The sequence below is a fragment of the Rhinopithecus roxellana genome, chromosome 8, assembly GCF_007565055.1.
Source record: "Rhinopithecus roxellana isolate Shanxi Qingling chromosome 8, ASM756505v1, whole genome shotgun sequence".
Classification (NCBI taxonomy): domain Eukaryota; kingdom Metazoa; phylum Chordata; class Mammalia; order Primates; family Cercopithecidae; genus Rhinopithecus; species Rhinopithecus roxellana.
This window is the reverse complement of record NC_044556.1, coordinates 70,828,226-70,848,845: the sequence shown is the minus strand read 5'-3', so window position 1 is coordinate 70,848,845 and position 20,620 is coordinate 70,828,226. Positions and strand designations below refer to the sequence as shown.

General features: G+C 39.1%; 2 protein-coding genes and 1 non-coding gene across 5 annotated transcripts in view; 2 read left to right on the top strand and 1 right to left on the bottom strand.

Moving 5' to 3' along the window:
• Positions 1-18,178, bottom strand: part of INTS7 (integrator complex subunit 7) — a 101,832-nt gene extending 83,654 nt beyond the window's left edge. The window contains exons 1-4 of one of the 2 annotated variants that reach the window (XM_010372484.2): positions 18,011-18,178; positions 17,867-17,926; positions 3,820-3,949; positions 2,871-3,017 (exon numbers count right to left, since the gene is read on the bottom strand). In XM_010372484.2, the coding sequence (XP_010370786.1) occupies positions 2,871-3,017; positions 3,820-3,949; positions 17,867-17,882 (293 nt within the window). In that variant the 5' untranslated portion in view covers positions 17,883-17,926; positions 18,011-18,178. Of the gene's footprint in view, positions 1-2,870; positions 3,018-3,819; positions 3,950-17,866 lie in introns of both variants that reach the window. The other variant, XM_010372483.2, reaches the window with a different exon arrangement.
• On the top strand, positions 8,322-8,441 carry LOC115899457. Its single transcript, XR_004059159.1, has one exon. It is a non-coding gene; the product is annotated as a small nucleolar RNA SNORA26 (small nucleolar RNA).
• Positions 18,179-18,204: 26 nt separating the features above from the next.
• DTL (denticleless E3 ubiquitin protein ligase homolog) overlaps positions 18,205-20,620 on the top strand; it is a 67,508-nt gene continuing 65,092 nt past the window's right edge. Inside the window, exons 1-2 of one of the 2 annotated variants that reach the window (XM_030935948.1) lie at positions 18,298-18,466; positions 19,002-19,089. In XM_030935948.1, coding sequence (XP_030791808.1) covers positions 19,035-19,089 — 55 coding nt within the window. In that variant the 5' untranslated portion in view covers positions 18,298-18,466; positions 19,002-19,034. Of the gene's footprint in view, positions 18,467-19,001; positions 19,090-20,620 lie in introns of both variants that reach the window. The other variant, XM_010372485.2, reaches the window with a different exon arrangement.

Below are 20,620 nucleotides of genomic sequence, written 5' to 3'. Positions count from 1 at the left end.
TACTATTAGTAGCAAGAAACTAAAATGGACTAAATATGTAATTTATATTTAATTTGAAGGTTTTGAAATTATACATTTTTCAAAAGAAATAACAAATGACTATTAATCTACTATACCAGAAAAGATTAGTCTAATACTGACACATTTAACGACTTATTCCCACTGCTTCCAGCTTAATTTTTTCTCTTCCTACTTGAGTACCTCCTTCTAGAATGTTTACAAAATAAGTCCTATATGGCAAACCTCCTAAGGCCTTGTGTGCCTGAGAATCTTTTTATTTTACCACTCTTTTAAATGAAAACTGGATTAGATATAAAATTCTTAGCTCAATTTTCCTTTAATACTTATTGCAACAAGTGTTACTGTAGAAAAATCTGATTTAAATCTAATATTTTTTTCCTTTAAATGATCCTTCTTTTTGGAAGCTTTCTAGAGATCGCTGGTTTTACTGATAACCATAGTGCTTAAAAAAAGAGTTGAGGCGGCCGGGCGCGGTGGCTCAAGCCTGTAATCCCAGCACTTTGGGAGGCCGAGGCGGGCAGATCATGAGGTCAGGAGATTGAGATCATCCTGGCTAACACGATGAAACCCCGTCTACTAAAAAAACACAAAAAACTAGCCGGGTGAGGTGGCGGGCGCCTGTAGTCCCAGTTACTCGGGAGGCTGAGGCAGGAGAATGGCGTAAACCCGTGAGGCGGAGCTTGCAGTGAGCTGAGATCTGGCCACTGCACTCCAGCCTGGGTGACAGAGCGAGACTCCGTCTCCAAAAAAAAAAAAAAAAAAAGAGTTGAGGCAAGAGTCAACTGCCATGACTTAGAGAAGGGCAAGCATGCAAAATGAATAACAAATATTAATCTACATTCTTACCAAAATATTCAGGCTAGCTCTAAATTATTTATGAAATTCATTCCACCAGTTAAATTCTATTATCTTTTGATGTAAAAAAAAAAAACCACGTTTGTGAAAAACAATTCAAACATTACAAAAAAATGTCAAATGGAAAAGCCTCTTGTAATCTATAACCCAAAGACTCTACCAAAAATGATCACTGTTAATGGTATATATTCCTCTAGATTTTTTTCTGAGCCTATATAAACATATATATTAGTATTAACTGACAAAATGAGTTAATAAAATTGATACTATTTGACAACTTTTTAAAACTTAGTATCTTTCTTTTTTTTTTTTTTTTTGAGACGGAGTCTCGCTCTGTCACCCAGGCTGGAAGGCAGTGGCCAGATCTCAGCTCACTGCAAGCTCCGCCTCCTGGGTTTACGCCATTCTCCTGCCTCAGCCTCCTGAGTAGCTGGGACTACAGGCGCCCGCCACCTCGCCCGGCTAGTTTGTTGTATTTTTAGTAGAGACGGGGTGTTTCACTGTATTAGCCAGGATGGTCTCGATCTCCTGACCTCGTGATCCACCCGTCTCGGCCTCCCAAAGTGCTGGGATTACAGGCTTGAGCCACCACGCCTGGCCAAACTTAGTATCTTTCTATGTCAGCATATATAGACTCACAACTCACTTTACTCTTTAAAAGTTATACAGTAGTTCACAAATAGCCATTCCTATGTTGATTTTTCCCCAATTTTTCATTCCACAAAAATGACACTATAATCATCTATATACATATATTCACCAGTTTTTAAAAATGATTTATTTTAAAAATTCCTACAGGTATATTTGCTGAAGTAAAGGGTAAAAATATCTTAAGTTTAAATTCTGGGCCAGATGCAGTGGCTCCCACCTGTAATCCCAACACTATGGTAGGCTGAGATGGGCAGATCACCTGAGGTCAGGTGTTCAAGACCAGCCAGCCTGGCCAACATGGTGAAATCGTGTCTCTACTAAAAGTAAAAAAATTAGCTGAGTGTGGTGGCGGGCACCTATAATCCCAGCTACTTGGGAGGCTGCGGCAGGAGAATTGTCTGAACCCAGGAGGCAGAGGTTGCAGTGAGCCGAGACCACGCCACTGCACTCCAGCCTGGACGAGAGACTGAGACTCCATCTCAATAAATAAATAAATAAATAAATTCTATTGAATATAGCTTTCAAAAGACGAAAATCAATTAACTGACTTTAAAATATCACATACTGCTCACAATTTAATCACTCAAAAGGCAAAGAAATGACAAAAGCACTAAATTCTGAACAAGAAGGAAGAACTGATTCTTGGTGTGGAAAAAAGGACATTCAGGGAAGATGTGACATCCCGAACTTCCTGGTTAAAAAGAAGACTGTCTGGGCAGGGTAGGTCAGAAATGAACCCTATAATTTAGGAAAGTGAATTTCAAAAGATATAAAAAGTTATAGATATGATTCTATAAATGGCAGAGCTAAAAAGAGAATATAGTTCAAGCTGGATATAAGGCTTACAAAATGAAATTCTAACAAATACATTTTTTAAAATATGCCAAGAAAGAAAAGAAAAAGCTAAAGAAACTATAGTGGTTGTATCTGATGTTCTTCAGTGAGATCAAGTATGATTTGTCACATTAAAAATGATCACATAATCAGGGAAGAATATAGAAAACTGACAGAAAACATTAAGTACAAGGTCAGGAAGGCAAAGTTCAAAATGGCTGAGGCTGTTATATTGAGATCCACCAAGTTATTTGATCAGAACACCTACCTATATAGAGATGCATTTCAAACACAAGTTAGGCAACAATTTATAACCAAAACAGTTAACATAGATGTTAACTAAAAAGTATTTGCAGATTGGGATGGTTATCACAGTTTTGCCTTGACTCTTAGTCAAAAAACCAAAAACAACTCCTAATATTCAAAACGAAAAATGTAAATATACTGCCTTTTTTGTACATAACTACAGTTCAAATAATCTTACAGTGAATTATTACAATACAGTATACCGGAGGGTGATGGCTCTTGCCACGGGATCATTACTATGAATCACAGAAAAAATTCTCTTCACAAATTCATCCACGTTTAGAATCTTCTCCAAATGTTTCTCACTTTGTTGGGTAACTTTAAGAACACACAGCCTCAGGAAATTATTTCTAGAAAAACCAGAAATAAAATAAATTAGGTCACTTTAGAAAGTAATATTTAATTAGGAACCAAAGCAACACTAATAATATTAAATTTTAGCAACAGCAAATATTTTTCAATCTTATCATTATTTGTTTCACTACTAAAAGAGTTACTTAAAGTTTGTACTTTACGTGGACACTAAGCATAAGCAGTTAGCTATGCTATAGTCTTGCTGCAAGACACCAAAATGGCAGTGACACAAGGAGAAGACCTAGAGCAGAACTAAATCTCCTCAAACTGTATTATAACCAAGGCCAGGAAGTCAGATGGTCTTTCTCTTCTCTTGCGCTTAATACACAACTTCTCTTCTCCTCCTCATATGAGCACATGAGGACATGGAGAATGGCAGAAAGCAGCAGAAGAGGGAATGGTGGGGGCGAAAAAGCAAACAGGCATGTATTCAGTGCTTATATGTTTCAGGTACTTCACAGACATGCATCTTATGCTATAAAATAAATTATTAAATCAGCAACTTCTCAAAAACAATCTGTACAAAGCCACAGATTTTCCTGAAGTATACAGTAAAATATCAAGGTTCTCTTAATTTTATTCTGTTCTCCAAAGAAATAAGTATTGTCTAAATTATACTCCTCATTTTTGCTTTAAACGTCATTAAATCTCACACTGATGTGCTGCACATGTCACGTGTGTCCACTAATGGTAACTAACCAGGTGGAAGTCCTAAAAGGCAAAAAGAAAAAGACCACAATAGAAAACAAGAAATATGAACAAAGTACTTTAGAACATTGAGCCTTTTAAAAGACTTACCCAACTCTGAAAACATCAGCTAACTTTAGGAATGCAGAATTGATAAGAATAGGGAATGGATACTTCTGAAAAAGTCTGGGAAAGCGAACAACTGCTTCACACTGTTCACCAAGTTTGCCAGATCTTAGGCCTATGGAAAAAAAAAGCACAGAGAGGGAAGAACAGTTTGCATATTTGTGGCCACAAAGCAAAAATAGCAAATGTTAATTTACTAGATAGTGAAGAAATAATCATTCTTAAGAAGGAGGTAAAGTATAATTCATTACCCTTTTAAAAGTAAAAATGATATATCAAATAGTAATCTGGAAATCACTACTTTTAGATAAATAATAATGAAAAAAATTTTTAAGGTATGAGTTAAGAATATTCAAAGCCACAAAATAAAGCTCAACACATTTAAAAGGACTGAAATCATACAATGCATGTTTTCTGACCACATGGAATTAAATTAGAAAAAAGAAAAAAAAAAGCACCTTTAACCCATAGGTGGCTAGGCATGGTGGCTCATACCGGTAATCTCAACACTTTGAGAGGCTGGGAAAAGGAGGACTGCTTGAGCTCAGGAGTTCATGACCAGCCTGAACAACATAGTAAGACCTCGTCTCTACGAAAAAAAAAAAAAAATCCAAGTGTGGTGGTGTGCGCCTGTGGACCCAGCTACTGGGGAGGCTGAGGTGGATGAATCACTTGAGCCTGGGAGGCTGAAGCTGCGGTGAACTGTGATTGTGTCACCGTGCTCCAGCCTGGGCAGCAGTGCAAGACCCCATCTCAAAAAAAAAATTTTAAGTAACAAATAAATAAATAACCCACAGCTGAAAGAAGAAATTAGAAAAATATTTTGAACTGAATGAAAATAAAACCACAATCTATGGAATGCAACTAGAGTAGTGCTTCAAGGAACATTTATAACATTGAAGGCTTATATTAAGAAAGAAGAAAGTTCTCAAATCAATAATCTAATAAAGGTACCAACATAATTCAATGTGGAAAGAATAATCTTTTAAACGTGATTCTGGAAAAGCTAGATAAGCATAGCAAAAAGAATCAACCTCCTCCCTTACATCATACACAAAAATTAACTCAAAATGAACCACAGACCTCAGTGTAAGAGCTAAAATTATAAACTACGTAGAAGAAGACATAAAGAAAAATTTTATGAGCTTGGGTTAGGCAAAGAATTCTTAGATAAAACAAAAGGCATAAATCATAAAATAAAAAAGTGGTAAGTTAAATTCCATCAAAATTTAAAACTGCTCTTCAAAAGACACTGTTAAGATGAAAAGACAACCCACATACTGAAAGAAAACATTTACAAAACACATATGTGATAAAGGACTTCATCCACAGTTGTTGTAAATCAATAATACAAACCAATTTTTTAAATGGACAAGAATTAAAGAGAAATTTCATTGAGGAAAAAATATGGATGGCAAATATGAGCACATGAACAGATGCTCAACAGTGTCATCAGGGAAATGAAGATTTAAAACTCCAATAAGATACCACTACACATTCACTAGAATGGCAAAAACTTTAAAAAGACCAACAATGCAAGTGCTAATGAGGATATGGGGTAACTATAACTCTCACACATTGTCAGTAGGAATGTAAAACTGTACAGCTCTTTTGACAACCCTCTGGCTCTTTCCTTTAATTTTCATTTTTCTTTTATTTTAGATTCAGGGGGTACATGTGCAAGTTTGCTAATGGGTATACTGTGAGACGCTGAAGTTTGGGGTATGAATGATCCCATTACCCAGGTAGTGAGCATAGTACCCAATAGGTAGTTTTTCAACTCTTCCCCTCTCCCTCCCTGCTTACTTTTAGAGTCCCGGGTGTCTACTGTTCCTCTCTTTATGTCCATGCGTACCCAAAGCTTAGCTCCCACTTATAAGTGAGAACATACAGTACTTGATTTTCTGTTCCTACATTAATCTGCTTAGGGTAATGGCCTCCAGCTGCATCCATGCTGCTGCAAAAGATATGTTTTCATTCTTTTTTATGGCTGCATAGTATTCCATGGTGTATATATACCACATTTTCTTTATCCAATCTATGATTGACATGCATCTAGGTTGATTCCATATGTTTGTTATAGTTAACAGTGCTGGGATAAACATATGAGTACATGTGTCTTTTGGGTAGAATGATTTATTTTCTTTTGGGTATATATCCAGTAATGGGATTACTGGGTTGAATGGCAGTTCTAAGTTCTTTGACAAATCTCCAAACTGCTTTCTACACTGGCTGAACTAATTTACATTCCCACCAACAGCACATATATAAGCATTCCCTTTTCTTCACAGCCTCACCAGCATGTTATTTTTTGACTTTTCAATAAGAGCCATATTGACTGGTGTGAGATGGTATCTCACTATGGTTTTAATTTAAATTTCTCTGATGATTACTGAAGCTGAGCATTTTTTTCATGTTTATGGACTGCTTGTATGTCTTCTTTTGAGAATGTCTTTTCATGTCCTTTGCCCACTTTTTAATAGGGTTATTTGATTTTTGCTTGTTGAATTAAGTTCCTTATAGACTAGATATTATACCTTTGTCAGATGCGTAGTTTGCAAATATTTTCTTCCATTCTGTAGGCTGTTTACTCTGTAGATAGTTTCTTTCGCTGTGCAGATGCTCTTTTGCTTAATCAGGTCCCATTGGTCAATTTTTGGTTTTGTTGCAACTGCTTTTGAGGATTTAGCCATAAATTCCTTCCCGAGGCTGATGTCAAGAACGGTACTTCCTAGGTTTTGTTTTCTTCTAGGATTCTTACAGTTTGAGATCTTACATTTGAATATTAAATCCACCTTCAGTTAATTTTTGTATATGGTGAAAGTGAGGGGGGTCCAGTTTCATTCATCTGCATAGGGCTAGCCAGCTATCCCTGTACCATTTATTGCACAGGGAGTCCTTTTCCCATTGCTTATTTTTATCAACTTTGTTGAAGATCAGATGGCTGTAGGTGTGCAGCTTTATCTCTGGGTTCTCTATTCTGCTGTCTGTGTGACTGCCTGTGTGCCAATACCATGCTGTTTTGGTTACTGTGGCCTTATAGAATAGTTTGAAATTGGGTAACGTGATGCCTTCAGTTTTGTTATTTTCCTTAGGATTGGTTTGGCTATTTAGACTCTTTTTTGGTTCCACATGAATTTTAGAAGAGTTTTTTTTTCTAATTCTGTGAAAAATGACGTTGATAGTTTGACAGTAATAGCACTCTGTAGATTGCTTTGGGCAGTGTGGCCATTTTAACGATATTGATTCTTCCAATCCATGAACGTGGAATGTTTTTCCATTTGTGTCACCTATGATTCCTTTTGGTAGTGTTTTGTAGTTCTCCTTGTAGAGATCTTTTACCTCTTTGGTTAGAGGTATTCCTAGGCATTTTATTTTTTGTTGGTTCTTTTTTAATACAGGTAAACATACTATACACATAGCAATGCTACTTTTAGCTATTTATCCAAATGAAATGAAAACATATGTCCACACAAAGATCTGTATGCAAATATTCACAGCAGTTTTATTCATTAATAGCCCCAAACTGGAAACATATATGTTCACCAACTGGTAAATGAATAAACAAAACTGTGGTATATCCATACAATGAACTACTACTCAGCAATAAAAAAGGAACCAGTTACTGATGCATACAACAACAAAGGTGGATCTCTGTTGTGTAGCTTTGAAATGATTACAAACACATAGTCTGCTATTGTGACTGAAATGTTCTGCTGTGGTAAGAACATGGAGTGTAATCTCCCTCCCTGATGACATGGCTCCTAGCATTGAAAACCTTGTTGTCATCATGGATCTCCAGTGTTGGTCAGACCTTCTCTCCAGAGAACATCTAATAGAAAGGTACACCTCAAACTTCAACTAGACTTTACATTCACAGTGGCCTGTTTCCATCCTAAATGCACAACTAGACTTTACTTATTGGACTCTAAATGAAACTAGTATTCACTTACATGTGGTTTATGGACTTTGTCTATCAAATGTGTTCCCTGTGAGATTTGTTCTTATTATTCTCCCCCTCTAAACATTGTGAACAAGGTGGGGAAATCTCTTTCTGTATGGTAATAAACTATGTGATTTGTGAAATCATACCTTATTTTAACCACATAAAACAATCTCAAAATCATTATGCTGAGTGAAAGAAGCCAGACCCGAAAGACTACACTTACTTACTGTATGATTCTGTTTTATATGACATTCTGGAAGAGGCAAAACTATAGGGACAAAAAACAGATTGGTGGTAGCCAGGAGCTAGAGAGAGGGAACTGACTGCACAGGGGCACAAGGAAAGTTTTTTGGGTAAAGGAAATATTCTATGTCTTGACTATGATCATGGTTTCATGACTACATACATTTGGTGAATTTTATCTGACACAAATTATACCTCACTAAATCTGATTTTTTAAAAAATAAAAAAAAAAACCAACCAACAAAAAAGAATAAATATTCAATTTTCTAAAAAATTCATTAAGAATTCGCCCTTTCCTATGCCCTTTTAAGGTTGATGTAGTGCTTTAAGAAGCTAATATAGAAGGATAAAGTAAGTCTCTAAAAAACCCAGAGAAGAGATTGGAAAACTCCTCTGGATCCTGCCTGGAGTCACAGCTGAATCAGGAAAAAAAAAAAATTCACTAAGAGTCAATACGTGGTAAGGATGTAATAGCATCAATTTCAAATGTCTCTGTTTAGTATTTTACCAGTCACAAAATGCTAATTATATCCTCACAGGAATAAGTATCTTAGAATATCTCCATCCAGTAACCTTTGATTATTCTTACAAAAACAAGAAAGGAGGCCAGGCGCAGTGGCTCACGCCTGTAATCCCAGCACTTTGGTAGGCCGAGGCAGGCAGATCACCTGAGGTCAGGAGTTCAAGACCAGCCTGGGCAATATGGTAAAATCCCGTCTCTACCAAAAAAGAAAACACAAAAATTAGCCCAGCGTGATGGCAGGGACCTGTAATCACAGCTACTCAGAAGGCTGAGGCACGAGAATTGCTTGAACTTGGAGGCAGAGGTTGCAGTGAGCCAGTATCGCGCCACTGCACTCCAACTTGGGTGACAGAGACCGTGTCTCCAAAAAGCAAAAAGACAAAGGAGATCTGAAGGCTCTTCCTAGTTGCCACAATGTTTTATACAAAAGACAACCACAAAGTAAAACTGCATAGGTAATTTCTCTCATTTACTAATGAGTGATGTTCTGTAATACACTCATGTTATTCAGTACTTAGAACATTATCTCCTCATAGGAAAATAATAGCACTATCAGCACTCATAGTACTCTGGAATCTAATAACCATTTATAATAAAAGTTTCTATGGGATAATTAATTAACATTTCTAACTGAGATAGAACACATTCCTCCATCTGGTCCCTCCTCCCCTTCACCCCCACATACACACAAAGAACTGCCTCTGAAGCTCTAGAAATATTTTTCCTATCAAACACACAATGCCAAAAGGGATAATTCCACATAGCTGGCAGTGTGGCTCACGTAGCCTTAAAGGCTTTTCTAAAAGCCTGATATGAAAACCGGGTCAAGGGACACACAGATAAGGCACAGAAGAGGAAAGACATAGCTGAGGATGGAGGTGAGAGGAAGAAACAAGGAACAGAGATGTGTGCTTATGTATATGTGTTGGCAAAGGAGTTGAAAAAATCCACAGTAATTGGATTGTTTCATTTTCTTCTCACTTCCAGTAGCTGAGTTACATACAAAGGATGGTAAAGTTCTGTTTGTAATGAATTAACCTTGGCTGAGATGAAAAAGGTATACTAGGAAACAGCCTATGTACAGGTAGTCTCCTTGACAGAATATAATCATGTTTTATCTTCCCTGAAAAACAGAACCAAAGACCATATTGATTTGTTTAAACATGCTGATTTAAAATGTACCAAAGATTATTTTGAATGAAGCCAGAGAATGTTTTATCTAATATCGTCAAACTTTTTTATCTGAGATAAAGCAGACTCTCATTCCTCTATAATAAGTCCATGGGGTAAATGAGCTAAAGAACACTAACTTTCTTCTGTATTTTCTGATATAAGAGCCCTTCTTAGGAAAGAGGAAGTGAGAAGTAGGCTGCCTCTGAAGGATAGGAGTTAAGGTGAAAAAGAAGGAAAAAGTGCTTTAAAGGCTTATAATTTAGCAACAGCCCTGGGTTGGGATAGTATGGTACTCATCTTGCTTGCTCTAGGCCAATTTTGTAAGCACTGGAAAATAGGAGCTCAGCACATTCCAGTTCTAGTACAAGAGGGTTAGACATTTTATTTGTATTGCTTGCTACAGGAAGAATGCCCTGGTCATAAGACCACTAATTATAAGAAAACTACTGTGAGCCCAGAGATAAGATTAAGAAGGATGGATGTGATTGCCATACCTACATTTTATTTTGTATTCTTCCACCAAAAAACAAAACAAAACAAAAACAAAAACAAAAACAGATCTCTCCTGCTTTTCTGTGCCTGGACTTAAACAGTGCTTAACTCAGTTGCAACATGCATGTAGACCAGGGGAATTAAAATAAGCTGTAAAATCATTTATTCATTCAAAATTCATTTGGCAGAAGTAAAGCATGCATTATTCTAATCTTATTTTGCACTTAAAATGTGCAGAGCTTTTTGCCACGCTAGTGGTTTTCAGCTTTGTTCTGCATCAGCAATATCTGTTAAGTTTTTGAAAAATATCTGTGCTAGGGGTTTTACTCCAAACCTACTAAATATATGGGGCAGAGTCCCAGGCATCTGTTTAACTGTTTTGAAAAGGTTGTTTTTTGTTTTTTTTTAAAGACGGTCTCACTCTGTCGCCCAGGCTGGAGTGCAGTGGCGCAATCTCAGCTCACTGCAACCTCCGCCCCTGGGGTTCAAGTGATTCTTGTGACTTAGCCTGCCGAGCAGCTGGGATCATAGGTGTGCACCACCACACCCGGTTAAGTTTTATATTTTTAGTAGAGATGGGATTTCACCATGTTGGCCAGGCTGATCTCAAACTCCCAACCTCAGGTGATCCTCCCGCCTCCGCCTCCCAAAGTACTAGGATTACAGGCATGAGCCACTGTGCCCAGCCAGCACCTAGATTCTCAAGTTAACTTCTGCCACTTGATAATTTATTTGACTGGCCTGCCCACACTGATTATACTGGAGGTAGAAAACTACTAGGCTGCTGAATTTGGTCCTCAGAATGCTGTTATCTAACAGGCACAATGTTTTTAAAGGTTTTGAACACACTGTCAGGTTTTACAAATCATACTTCACATAAAACCCCAGGATCTCTGGTTTTAGAAAAGTAAAAGATCTGAAATGTTACTGAAGAAGGTAGGAGTGTCTGACCAAAGAAACATAGTAGTACTGCAGAAACATTATAGTACTGCAGGTCCATGTTGAAGGTCAGTGTGTATTTGGCTGCCATTTATGATGATAGCCATATACCCTATAGTATGACTTTCTGCAGCAATTTTTGACTGCCTTTAGGGATAGTAAAGAATGGAACCTTGGATGGGAATTTAAAGTACTGGAAAGAAAGTAAATGAAGTTAATAAAATGAGGGACCATGAAATCTAAGCTGAACAAAGAAGTAAGACAGGTACAGAAAAGAAGAGAGGTGAAATACTGAGGTCTGAATGAAAATAAAGACTAGCCAAAACAGCAGTTAATCATAATGCTAATGATGATACACATGAAGTGCTTATTCTGTGCCAGTCACTCTAAGCACTTTACGTGTATTAAAGTCTCACTAAAAATCACATAAATTAGGCACCATTATTTTCCCCATTTGAAAGGTGAGGAAACAGGCACAGACCAGTTAAGCAATTTGCATAAGAAACAACAATGCTAACAAATGACAGAGGTGGGATTCAAATTCTGGCAATGTGGCTCCAGAGGCTATAGTGCTAACCATTATGCTAAAACGCATCTATAGCAAGCAACTAGAAAGAAAGAGATTAAGATTCAAGAATGAGACATTTAAATGAGTGATTAAATAGTGGAATTCTGAGGTGACGAATTCTAGGGAATTAGGGGAATGCCATAAATTATGGTAAACTTGGGGTCTGGGATATACATTAATCAAGTTTTCAAAACAGCACAAATCTCCAAGTACCATCTATCAGCAGTTCTTAGCTGCAAGCAACAGAAGCTAACTCTGGCTTATTAGACAGAAAATGAGTTTATTAAAAGCTTAAGAAACATATTTAAGGCTAAATTTCTAGGAACACCTAATATCACACTACCCAAACAACTGGATGGAGGAACCCTGTCTTTGGTAGGAAACACCAGATGCAACAATTAGCTCTGCTGTCATCTAGGAATATTGTAGCCATTGTTGTTGCTACTGTACACTAGAAATACCGCTGCTGCCAGGGCAGAACTGTGAGTGGACAGTTCAACTCTTCCTTCTTGCATCTCTAACTTCTAAATCAGACAGTGTGAAGGAGGTGTGTCTGACTGGCAGAGCCTAAGTCAGATCCTGCATTCTTGCAAGGGAAACTAGGAAATGAGTTTTTGCTTCTACCTTGGTTAGACAAGGTTCATGCTATGGGACATTCCTTAAGCACAAAAAGAGTGTTCAAAAGATATTAAGCAACCGTCAACATAACTAACATCCACTACAAAGAACACCACAAATAAAGCCTTACCAAACAAACACAATTTAGGAGAATTTGTGACATACATTTGCGTTAGCTAAGAAATGAGGACGATTCGAAATTGAACCATAACACAAACAAATCTTGAAATCTATACATTAATAAAAGGTGTGAGGGGGGACATGGGTAGAAATATGAACACAAGCATACAACCCACAGCTTAAAAAATTGATGGCAAAGCCAATTTTTAATTTAAAAAGCAGAAATAGAAACAAGTAAAATGATAGTGAAAACTAATGATGCATTAATAAGGCAGCATCCATCCCCCAAATTTCAGAAAATGTATGTAAATGTACATGGTAAGATACATGCAACGTCATCCAGTACCGCACGAGAGTACTAATTTAGAATCCTAAACAAATTTGAGTTTATGAATACCAACTTCTAGGAATATTTAATAACTTACTTTGCAAATTCCAAGACAGTAAATCTTAGTAATATACAAGAATGAGTCTGTGGGTTTCAGTAAAAACTTGAATTTTTGGATTAGTTCATAGCCCATGAAGGAATTACCAACCAGGCTGCTGGTTTTTATGTGGCATTAAGTTGCCCAGAGTCTCACCTTAGCTTCAATTCTATACATTTTTTTGTTTGTTTGTTTTGGTTTTTGAGACCGAGTTTCATTCTTGTCGCCCAGGATGGAGTGCAATGGCACAATCTCAGCTCACTGCAACCTCTGCCTCCTGGGTTCAAGTGACTCTCTTGTCTCAGCCTCCCCAGTAGCTGGGATTACAGGTGTCTGCCACCACCCCCAGCTAATTTTTGTATTTTTAGTAGAGACAGGGTTTCACCACCTTAGGCAGGTTGGTCTCAAACTCTTGACCTCAGGTGATCCGCCCACCTCGCCCTCCCAAAGTGCTGCAATGATAGGTGTGAGCCACTGCCCCCGGCCTAATTCTACATGATTTTATAGGTCCGCTTCTCAACACTCTCAGACTGTGTGGCCTGGCAGCAGAGATTCTCAGGAGAAAGAATTTGACTCAGTGTGGGTCACATGCCTCCTTCCGAATCAATCAGTTCCATAACTGGAACTGATTTCAGTTTCCTGATTCATATCATTTCTCTATTTCATAACTAAATTTTTCATTAAGCACACCATCAAGCTTTTTCATGCAGCATTACGTTCACCAACACCTCTAGTAACAAATCTACCCTCTATATTTCCTCCCTTCCCATTGCATCAGCTGCAAGAAAAGGAATGAGCCACTGCTCTCTTCCCCATTGCTTTCATCTCATCCTTTCCAAGGTCAACACTGCAGAAGGCAGATAGGCTGAATAATGTCATTTAAGAGACTCCTCTTTTCCCAGGGGAAGGAGATCTTGCATAAGTTTTCCCAAATCACCAGGATAACCTCCCATCAGCTGATCTAAAAATGTTTAGACTAAGAAATTATATTAGTGAAAAAGTTACACTAATTTTTGTGAGATGCATTCTTTATATTGCCAATTACATATAGTAATGATTATATCCTGAAATGTGTCAGATAAACATAAGCTGTAATGTATTTGATTATAACACTTAACTCTGCTTGTGTGTGCTCAGTCAGCATGGCCATCAGCCTACAACTTTCAATGCCTTCCCATTGCACTCTGCACAAAATCCAACTTCTTGTCCTGACTAACAGCGCCACATTTGATCTAGCATTGTCTATCTCCTTATTATTTGTATGCAAGCTCCTTAAAGATGGTCTTGTTTGCCAATATAGCCCCTAGTCTGAGTACAGAGCCTGAGACAATGCAGGTGGTCAGTAAATATCTGTTGAGTAAATGAATGGCTATCATATGGAGGATGATTTTCCTGTTACTAACTACATCCTAAAGTAATGGAATTGAGTCAACTTCAAAATAGTATCCACTTATTCCTATAGAGATCAGAAACAATCAGCTTACTGCCAGTGCTTGCTCAAAAGGCTCAGAATAAAGTACAATAGGTTATAAATATATAACAGGTTATGAATGGCAGCATTTCCTGAGTGTGTTTCTAGCGACACCAGTGCCACAAAATATTTATTTAAAATAGCGTCCAAAGGTTACATCTTATGTCTGTCTACTCATCTCCATTTGGAAGTCTAAGAGACATCTCAAATTTAACATATCCCAAACTGATTTGATTTCACTAAACATACATACATCCTCCCAGTAGCTCAGACCAAAAACCTCTAAGTTTTCTTGACCACTTACTCTTATATCCTCATCTAATCCATTAGCAAATCTTGTTGGCTCTACCTTGAAAGTATATCCAGAATCTCTGCACTTCACACATTTTCAGTGTCACCACCTTGGTCCAGGCCACTATATTCTTTTCCCTGGATTGTGATAGTTGCCTTCTCATTGGTCTCCATACTTGGGTCCCTGACCCTCCCCACTTCAGTCTATTCTCCACACAGTAGCCAGACTGATACTTTCCAAAGGAAAGTCAGATTATGTCACACACCTGCTGATAATCCTCCATGGTTTCCTATCTCACTCAGAATGAAAGCCAGTCCTTTTGATGGTTTGCATGGCCCTACCTGAACTGGACTCTGGTTATCTTTCTTTCTTTCTTTTTTTTTTTTTTTTTTGAGACAGAGTCTTGTTCTGTTGCCCAGGCTGGAGTGCAGTGGTATGATCTCGGCTTACTGGAAGCTCCACCTCCCGGGTTCACGACATTCTCCTGCCTCAGCCTCTCCAGTAGCTGGAACTACAGGCGCCCACCACCATGCCCGGCTAATTTTTTGTATTTTGTTTAGCAGAGATGGGGTTTCACCGTGTTAGCCAGGATGGTCTCGATCTCCTGACTTCATGATCCACCCACCTCGGCCTCCCAAAGTGCTAGGATTACAGGTGTGAGCCACCTGCACCCAACCGACTCTGGTTATCTTTCTATATTCATTCTCTATTACTTTGCTCCAGATAACCGCATGCAAAGGAGGCTTCTACCTCAGGGCCTTTGCACTTGCTGTTCCTCCACTTGATTAAGGAGGTCTTTCTTGCCTATCCTTCATAAAATAAGAAATCAACTCCAGCCCCTGATCAGTTTTCTCCAGTCCCCTTCATTGCTTCATTTTCCTTTAGAATATGTATCAATAACTGTCACATGTTTGCTGTATTTGCTGAGTGTCTGCATCTGCTGTCTAGAATGTAAGCTCTATAAGGGCAGGAGTTTTGTTTTGTTTCATTAACTGCCATGTTCCTAGTACAAAGCCTGATCAAATAAGTCATGTGTCTGAGTGTCTGTGCTGAGGTGGGGGAGATATTTCAAAAACAGTATTCCTTGGAGTTTAGGAACAAACAAAGAGTTGTAACTTGTAGCCTTCTGACCTTTAGCTCACAAAACAGAAGTACTTTAACAGGTACAAGATGAAATGACTCAATATTTAAAATACTCAACTATATTCTACATGAAACTGGCTATTTCTATAACTTAATTTCCTAACAGTTTTAAAAGGTACTGTAGGTGAGATGAAAAAGAACAAGTCATCTTTCTGAGCCTGAGATTCATCTGTAAAATACGCCGGGCATTGCTGGGAGGAGTGAAAATGAACACTTACTCTGTGTCTAAGATTGACACCTGATTTCTTTCTTACAGATATAAAATATTTTCATTTCAACTTCTCTTTAAAAAGGAAAATTGTGGTTTTTTTCTTACAACTGCAAAATTTGAGGAATTAAACAATTTTAGACTCCTCTTCAGTGCCCCATCTTGATCCCTGTTCCACAACCACTATTCTACTGTCAGCACGGTACAAGCTCAGCTGGACCAGAATGATAGAAAATGTCCTTAGAACTGGTAGGGATATTAGATGTTATCCTGACCTGTAAGTTCCACTGAGGAAGAAGAAAGAGATGTATCAGAATGAGGAGGAAAGTGTTTGAAAAACATATTTAAGCCCGGGCACAGTGGGTCATGCCTGTAATCCCAGCACTCTGGAAGGCCGAGGCGGACGGATCACCTGAGTTCAGGAGTTGGACCAACATGGTGAAACCCCGTCTCTACTAAAAATACAAAAATTAGGCGGGCGTGGTGGTAGGCGTCTGTAATCCCAGCTACTTGGGAGGCTGAGGCATGAGAATCACTTGAACCTGGGAAGCAAAGGGTGGAGTGAGCCGAGATCGCGCCACTGCACTCTAGCCTGGGCAACAGAGCAAGATTCTGTCTCCAAAAAAAAAAAAAAAGAAAAGAAAAACATATTTAATATTATAATTTTATTTTTCAGAGGAGAAAAACCCTATAGATTTGGTAAGAGAAAGAAAAGTTCAACATTTTCTTGGTTGATGGGGGTGCACTAAAGATACTGAGACTCAACCAAAGGAATATCCCATTAGGGGGTTGTGAAATTTTTGTGTTTATCAGAAGGAGGTAAAAGCTTTTTTAAGAGCCTGAGAAACTCTTATTTAGACTAACCCACTAAAAATATTCACAGTTTAAAAAATAAACGGAAAAAGAGTCCCAAAAACGTTAATAAACATATCCAACTCAGAAAGCTGGGAAGTGGCTCAAAGGGGACTTAAAGAGAGATCCTTCTGAGTTCTAGTCCTGTTCCCCAACATTATATATTGGCTACGATTAATCAAGATTTAATTGTATACCAGCTGCCGAAATGTTTCCCGTACAATAAAAATCCTTAATATGAAACAGGTTTCATATCACCAGTCGAGTTCTTTACTGACAAATTTCCGACCTTGCTTCCCAAATCCATATCTATATCTCTTCAGCATTTACTAAATGCTTCTTTTGCATACCATTAAGTCGCTTAATACAACAATTCTGCCGGCTCAATTGTACTGTACCCACTTGGCAGACGACAAACCGAGGCTAGATGAAATTAATCATAAAATTAGCGGCACTGAAATTTAACTCAGTGCAACCCCAAAGCTCCTTCTACACCAAAGTGTTTCCTGTAAGGAAGGAAACAGAACTCCTGGAACTTGTCTGCAGAGAATGAGCAGGGCCCTTGCTTTTTGCATGGTCTTGGCCATGGTTAGCCTGCCTTGTAACCCGCAGGTAACAGAGCTACGGAAATCAAATGAATCGCTGTTAAGTCGGTGCAATTCATGGTGACCTGGTCTCAACTGAACAGACTGAAAACCAATTTCACAATTTCTTTGTAGTGTTTCTTAGAAATCAGCCACTGTCACTGCTTAGAAAATAGGGGGCTGTTCCCTCAAGTGGTCAAAACGGGCCTCTCACTAGAGCTCGCCACTTGTTTAGCCGGTGTAAGGCCAAACAATCCTGCAAATTTCCCGCAACCTCCCGAAGGGGTCAAAGCCCACGCCCCAGCAAAAGCACAGGCACTCCCCGCCCAGCGAAGATAGGCGCATGCGCCTACCCGTCCTCCAAAGCTACCACCACGTGGTGGCGCCACTTCCCCCCACGCCCGTTTCACCCATTCAGCCCGCTCTTTCGAATACCTTTGTCCAACTCCATAAGGGCAGAGTTGGCATCCAGTTCCTGTTCGCCATAGCCGGCATCTGCCAGGAAAGACTTAGTTGAGTTTGACGCCATGACCCGAATAGTTACTCGACTAGCCTAGTCAGAAAGATTGCAAACTCTACCCCAGAACCGCCATCTTCTCCCGCCGCCTTCTTGTTGGTTTTTCCTCCGCGCGCTGTCAAGCCCTGTTACGCATGCGCCCTGGTCACCCCGCGGTTCGCCGGCGCCTCTGCTGCCTTCTGCGCAGGCGCTCAAGAAGCTCTTGGACTCCAGGTTCCCGCGGCTGGGAGAAAAGGAGGCGGGGATCCGAAGGGGGAAATGACTCTGAGGCGCCCGGACGTCGCTCGGAAGCCAATCAGAGAGCGTGACGTCAGTTTGGCGCGGAGTTTGGCGGCCGGGGCTTACAGTGGCGGGAGTTGGAGGCGATAACGATTTGTGTTGCGAGAAGGCGCAAGCTGCGGTTTCTGCTGAACTTGGAGGCATTTCTACGACTTTTCTCTCAGCTGAGTCTTTTCCTCCGGCCCTGATGCTCTTCAATTCGGTGCTTCGCCAGCCCCAGCTTGGCGTCCTGAGAAATGGTGAGTAACGGTCCCAACCGCTGCTCGGGGCTGGCGGGATTCATCTACCCCGAAACACACGCCACCTCCGACCAGGGCCGACTCCAATTCTGAACTCAGCTTCTGAGTTCTCCCATGGCAAGGGTAAATTAGTGTTAGCTGGGACTACTGAAGAAAGCTGTGCTTTCATCTCCTCGGGACACTTATAATCGTAATCGGGCTTTTAAAATCGTAACGTTAGGCATGGACGTCGAAATAACTGCCTTCCAAGGCCTCTTACAGCTTACATCTCCATTGCGCGTTAACGGGAAAATGCATGCGTTTGTGTGTATATGTTTCTCTCAACAGTTATTTGAGATGGTCAAAACTCATACTCATTGATTGATTCATTCGTTTGTTGTAGAATCTTAGTGAGCCCAGCTATTTGCTATGGGTATATACTAGTGAATATGACCCACTGTTAAGGAACTCAGTCAAGCAGAGAAGACAGAATATCTGCTTCTAACAGTATCAAAATCTTTTTCTCCCCGTTTACTACATGGTCATAAACATTTAGAGTGAAAGATGCCTGTAACCACATCCGCCAGAGATGACCCCTGTTAATAGATTGAAGTATATTATTCCAGATGTTTTCGACACTAGAGGTAATATCTATTATTTTCAGAAATGGGATCAAAATGTCCTGTTTTTTCACTTTAATGGTATAAGTTGAACGTATTCCCATGTTAATATGTAGAAATCTAACTTTCTTACGCTAAAACATTGGCAATAAGAGATTTGAGGCTAGGTTTGGGTGTCATCAACTTAAACTTCTTGGTAAGTTTCTGATAAGGGAGGTAACTACGCAGACTAACCTTGGACAGAAATAAAATCTCACTCATGTGAAGGTCGACTATAGCCAGAGGTTCTTCTTCCTCTTGAAACCATGTGGAAAAGGAACCTGAGAAGGGAATTTTTATATTCAGGGATGAGTCTAGGAAAATGATGCTGAGAAAGAGACTGAGTAGTAGTCCCTCAACTTCCTGCTGGCAATCTGAAACTTTATACTATTCTTACTTCTTTCCCTCTTAGATAATCTTTGTAATTATACTCTAAATGCTTCTCTTTCTGTCTGTTCTGGGACCTTGTTTGACTAACTTCTCTGTCCTCTGTTTAAGAGTGACAGTACGCACAGTGCTACCTGGGTTTTATTATACCTCCACACCTTACTATATGTGTGTCCTGGGGGAGCTGTTCAGACTGTTTTGTGACAGATTTTCTCCTAATTCTCCATGTGTTTACCTTTCCCTTCCCTCTTTCCTGTTCACAAGTACTCATTCGTTGTTGCACAATAGACACTGAAATTAATTCACTATTATATGTTACCCACTGAAATCTATAGAATCATCTCCTTTCCTCTTCAGTGTTGGTGTTCCATCCTTGGCCCCTTTTCTTCTTCTTCCTACTCCTTTGGATGATCACAGCCATAACCAGGGCTTCTTCCACGTCTATGTACATACAACTTTCTATTTCTTATACAGTAAGTCCTCACTTAATGTCTAGATAGGCTCTTGGAAACTGTGACTTTAGGGAAAACAATGTATAACTAAACCAACTCTACCATAGGCTACTTGATATAAACAAGAATTAAGTTCCAGTGGCATATTTTGGTCATACAAACACCACCGAACTTCTAAATAAAGACCCAAAGCACTTTTAATATTAAATGTTGAAATAATTGTGTGCTATACATACATTTGAGAAAGATTAATATAAACAAGTGAGATAATTATTTACCCCAGTTTGGCGTATCAGTGAGTGACCTCGGTCATAGTAGTGGTGGGCTAAATCAAGGAATAAATGTTTGCAAACTGAAAATTGGAGCACCTCCTACCACCACCCAGTTCAAAAACAATCACAAATATGGCAGCTCACTGAGCCCTTTCATACCAAATCGTTTATTGTCATTCATTTGTATGATTATTGTAAAGTTTATCATTTTTATTTTATAATTATTTGTATTCATTCATTTTCTGACACACTTACTCCAGCTCAGGACTGTGGGTGCCCAGAGCCTATCCTGGCAGCTCATGGTACAAGGTGGAAACCAGCTCTAGACTGGACGCTATTTCATCACAGGAAGCACTCACACACACCCATTGTCTATTGGGACCATGTAGACATGCCAGTGAATCT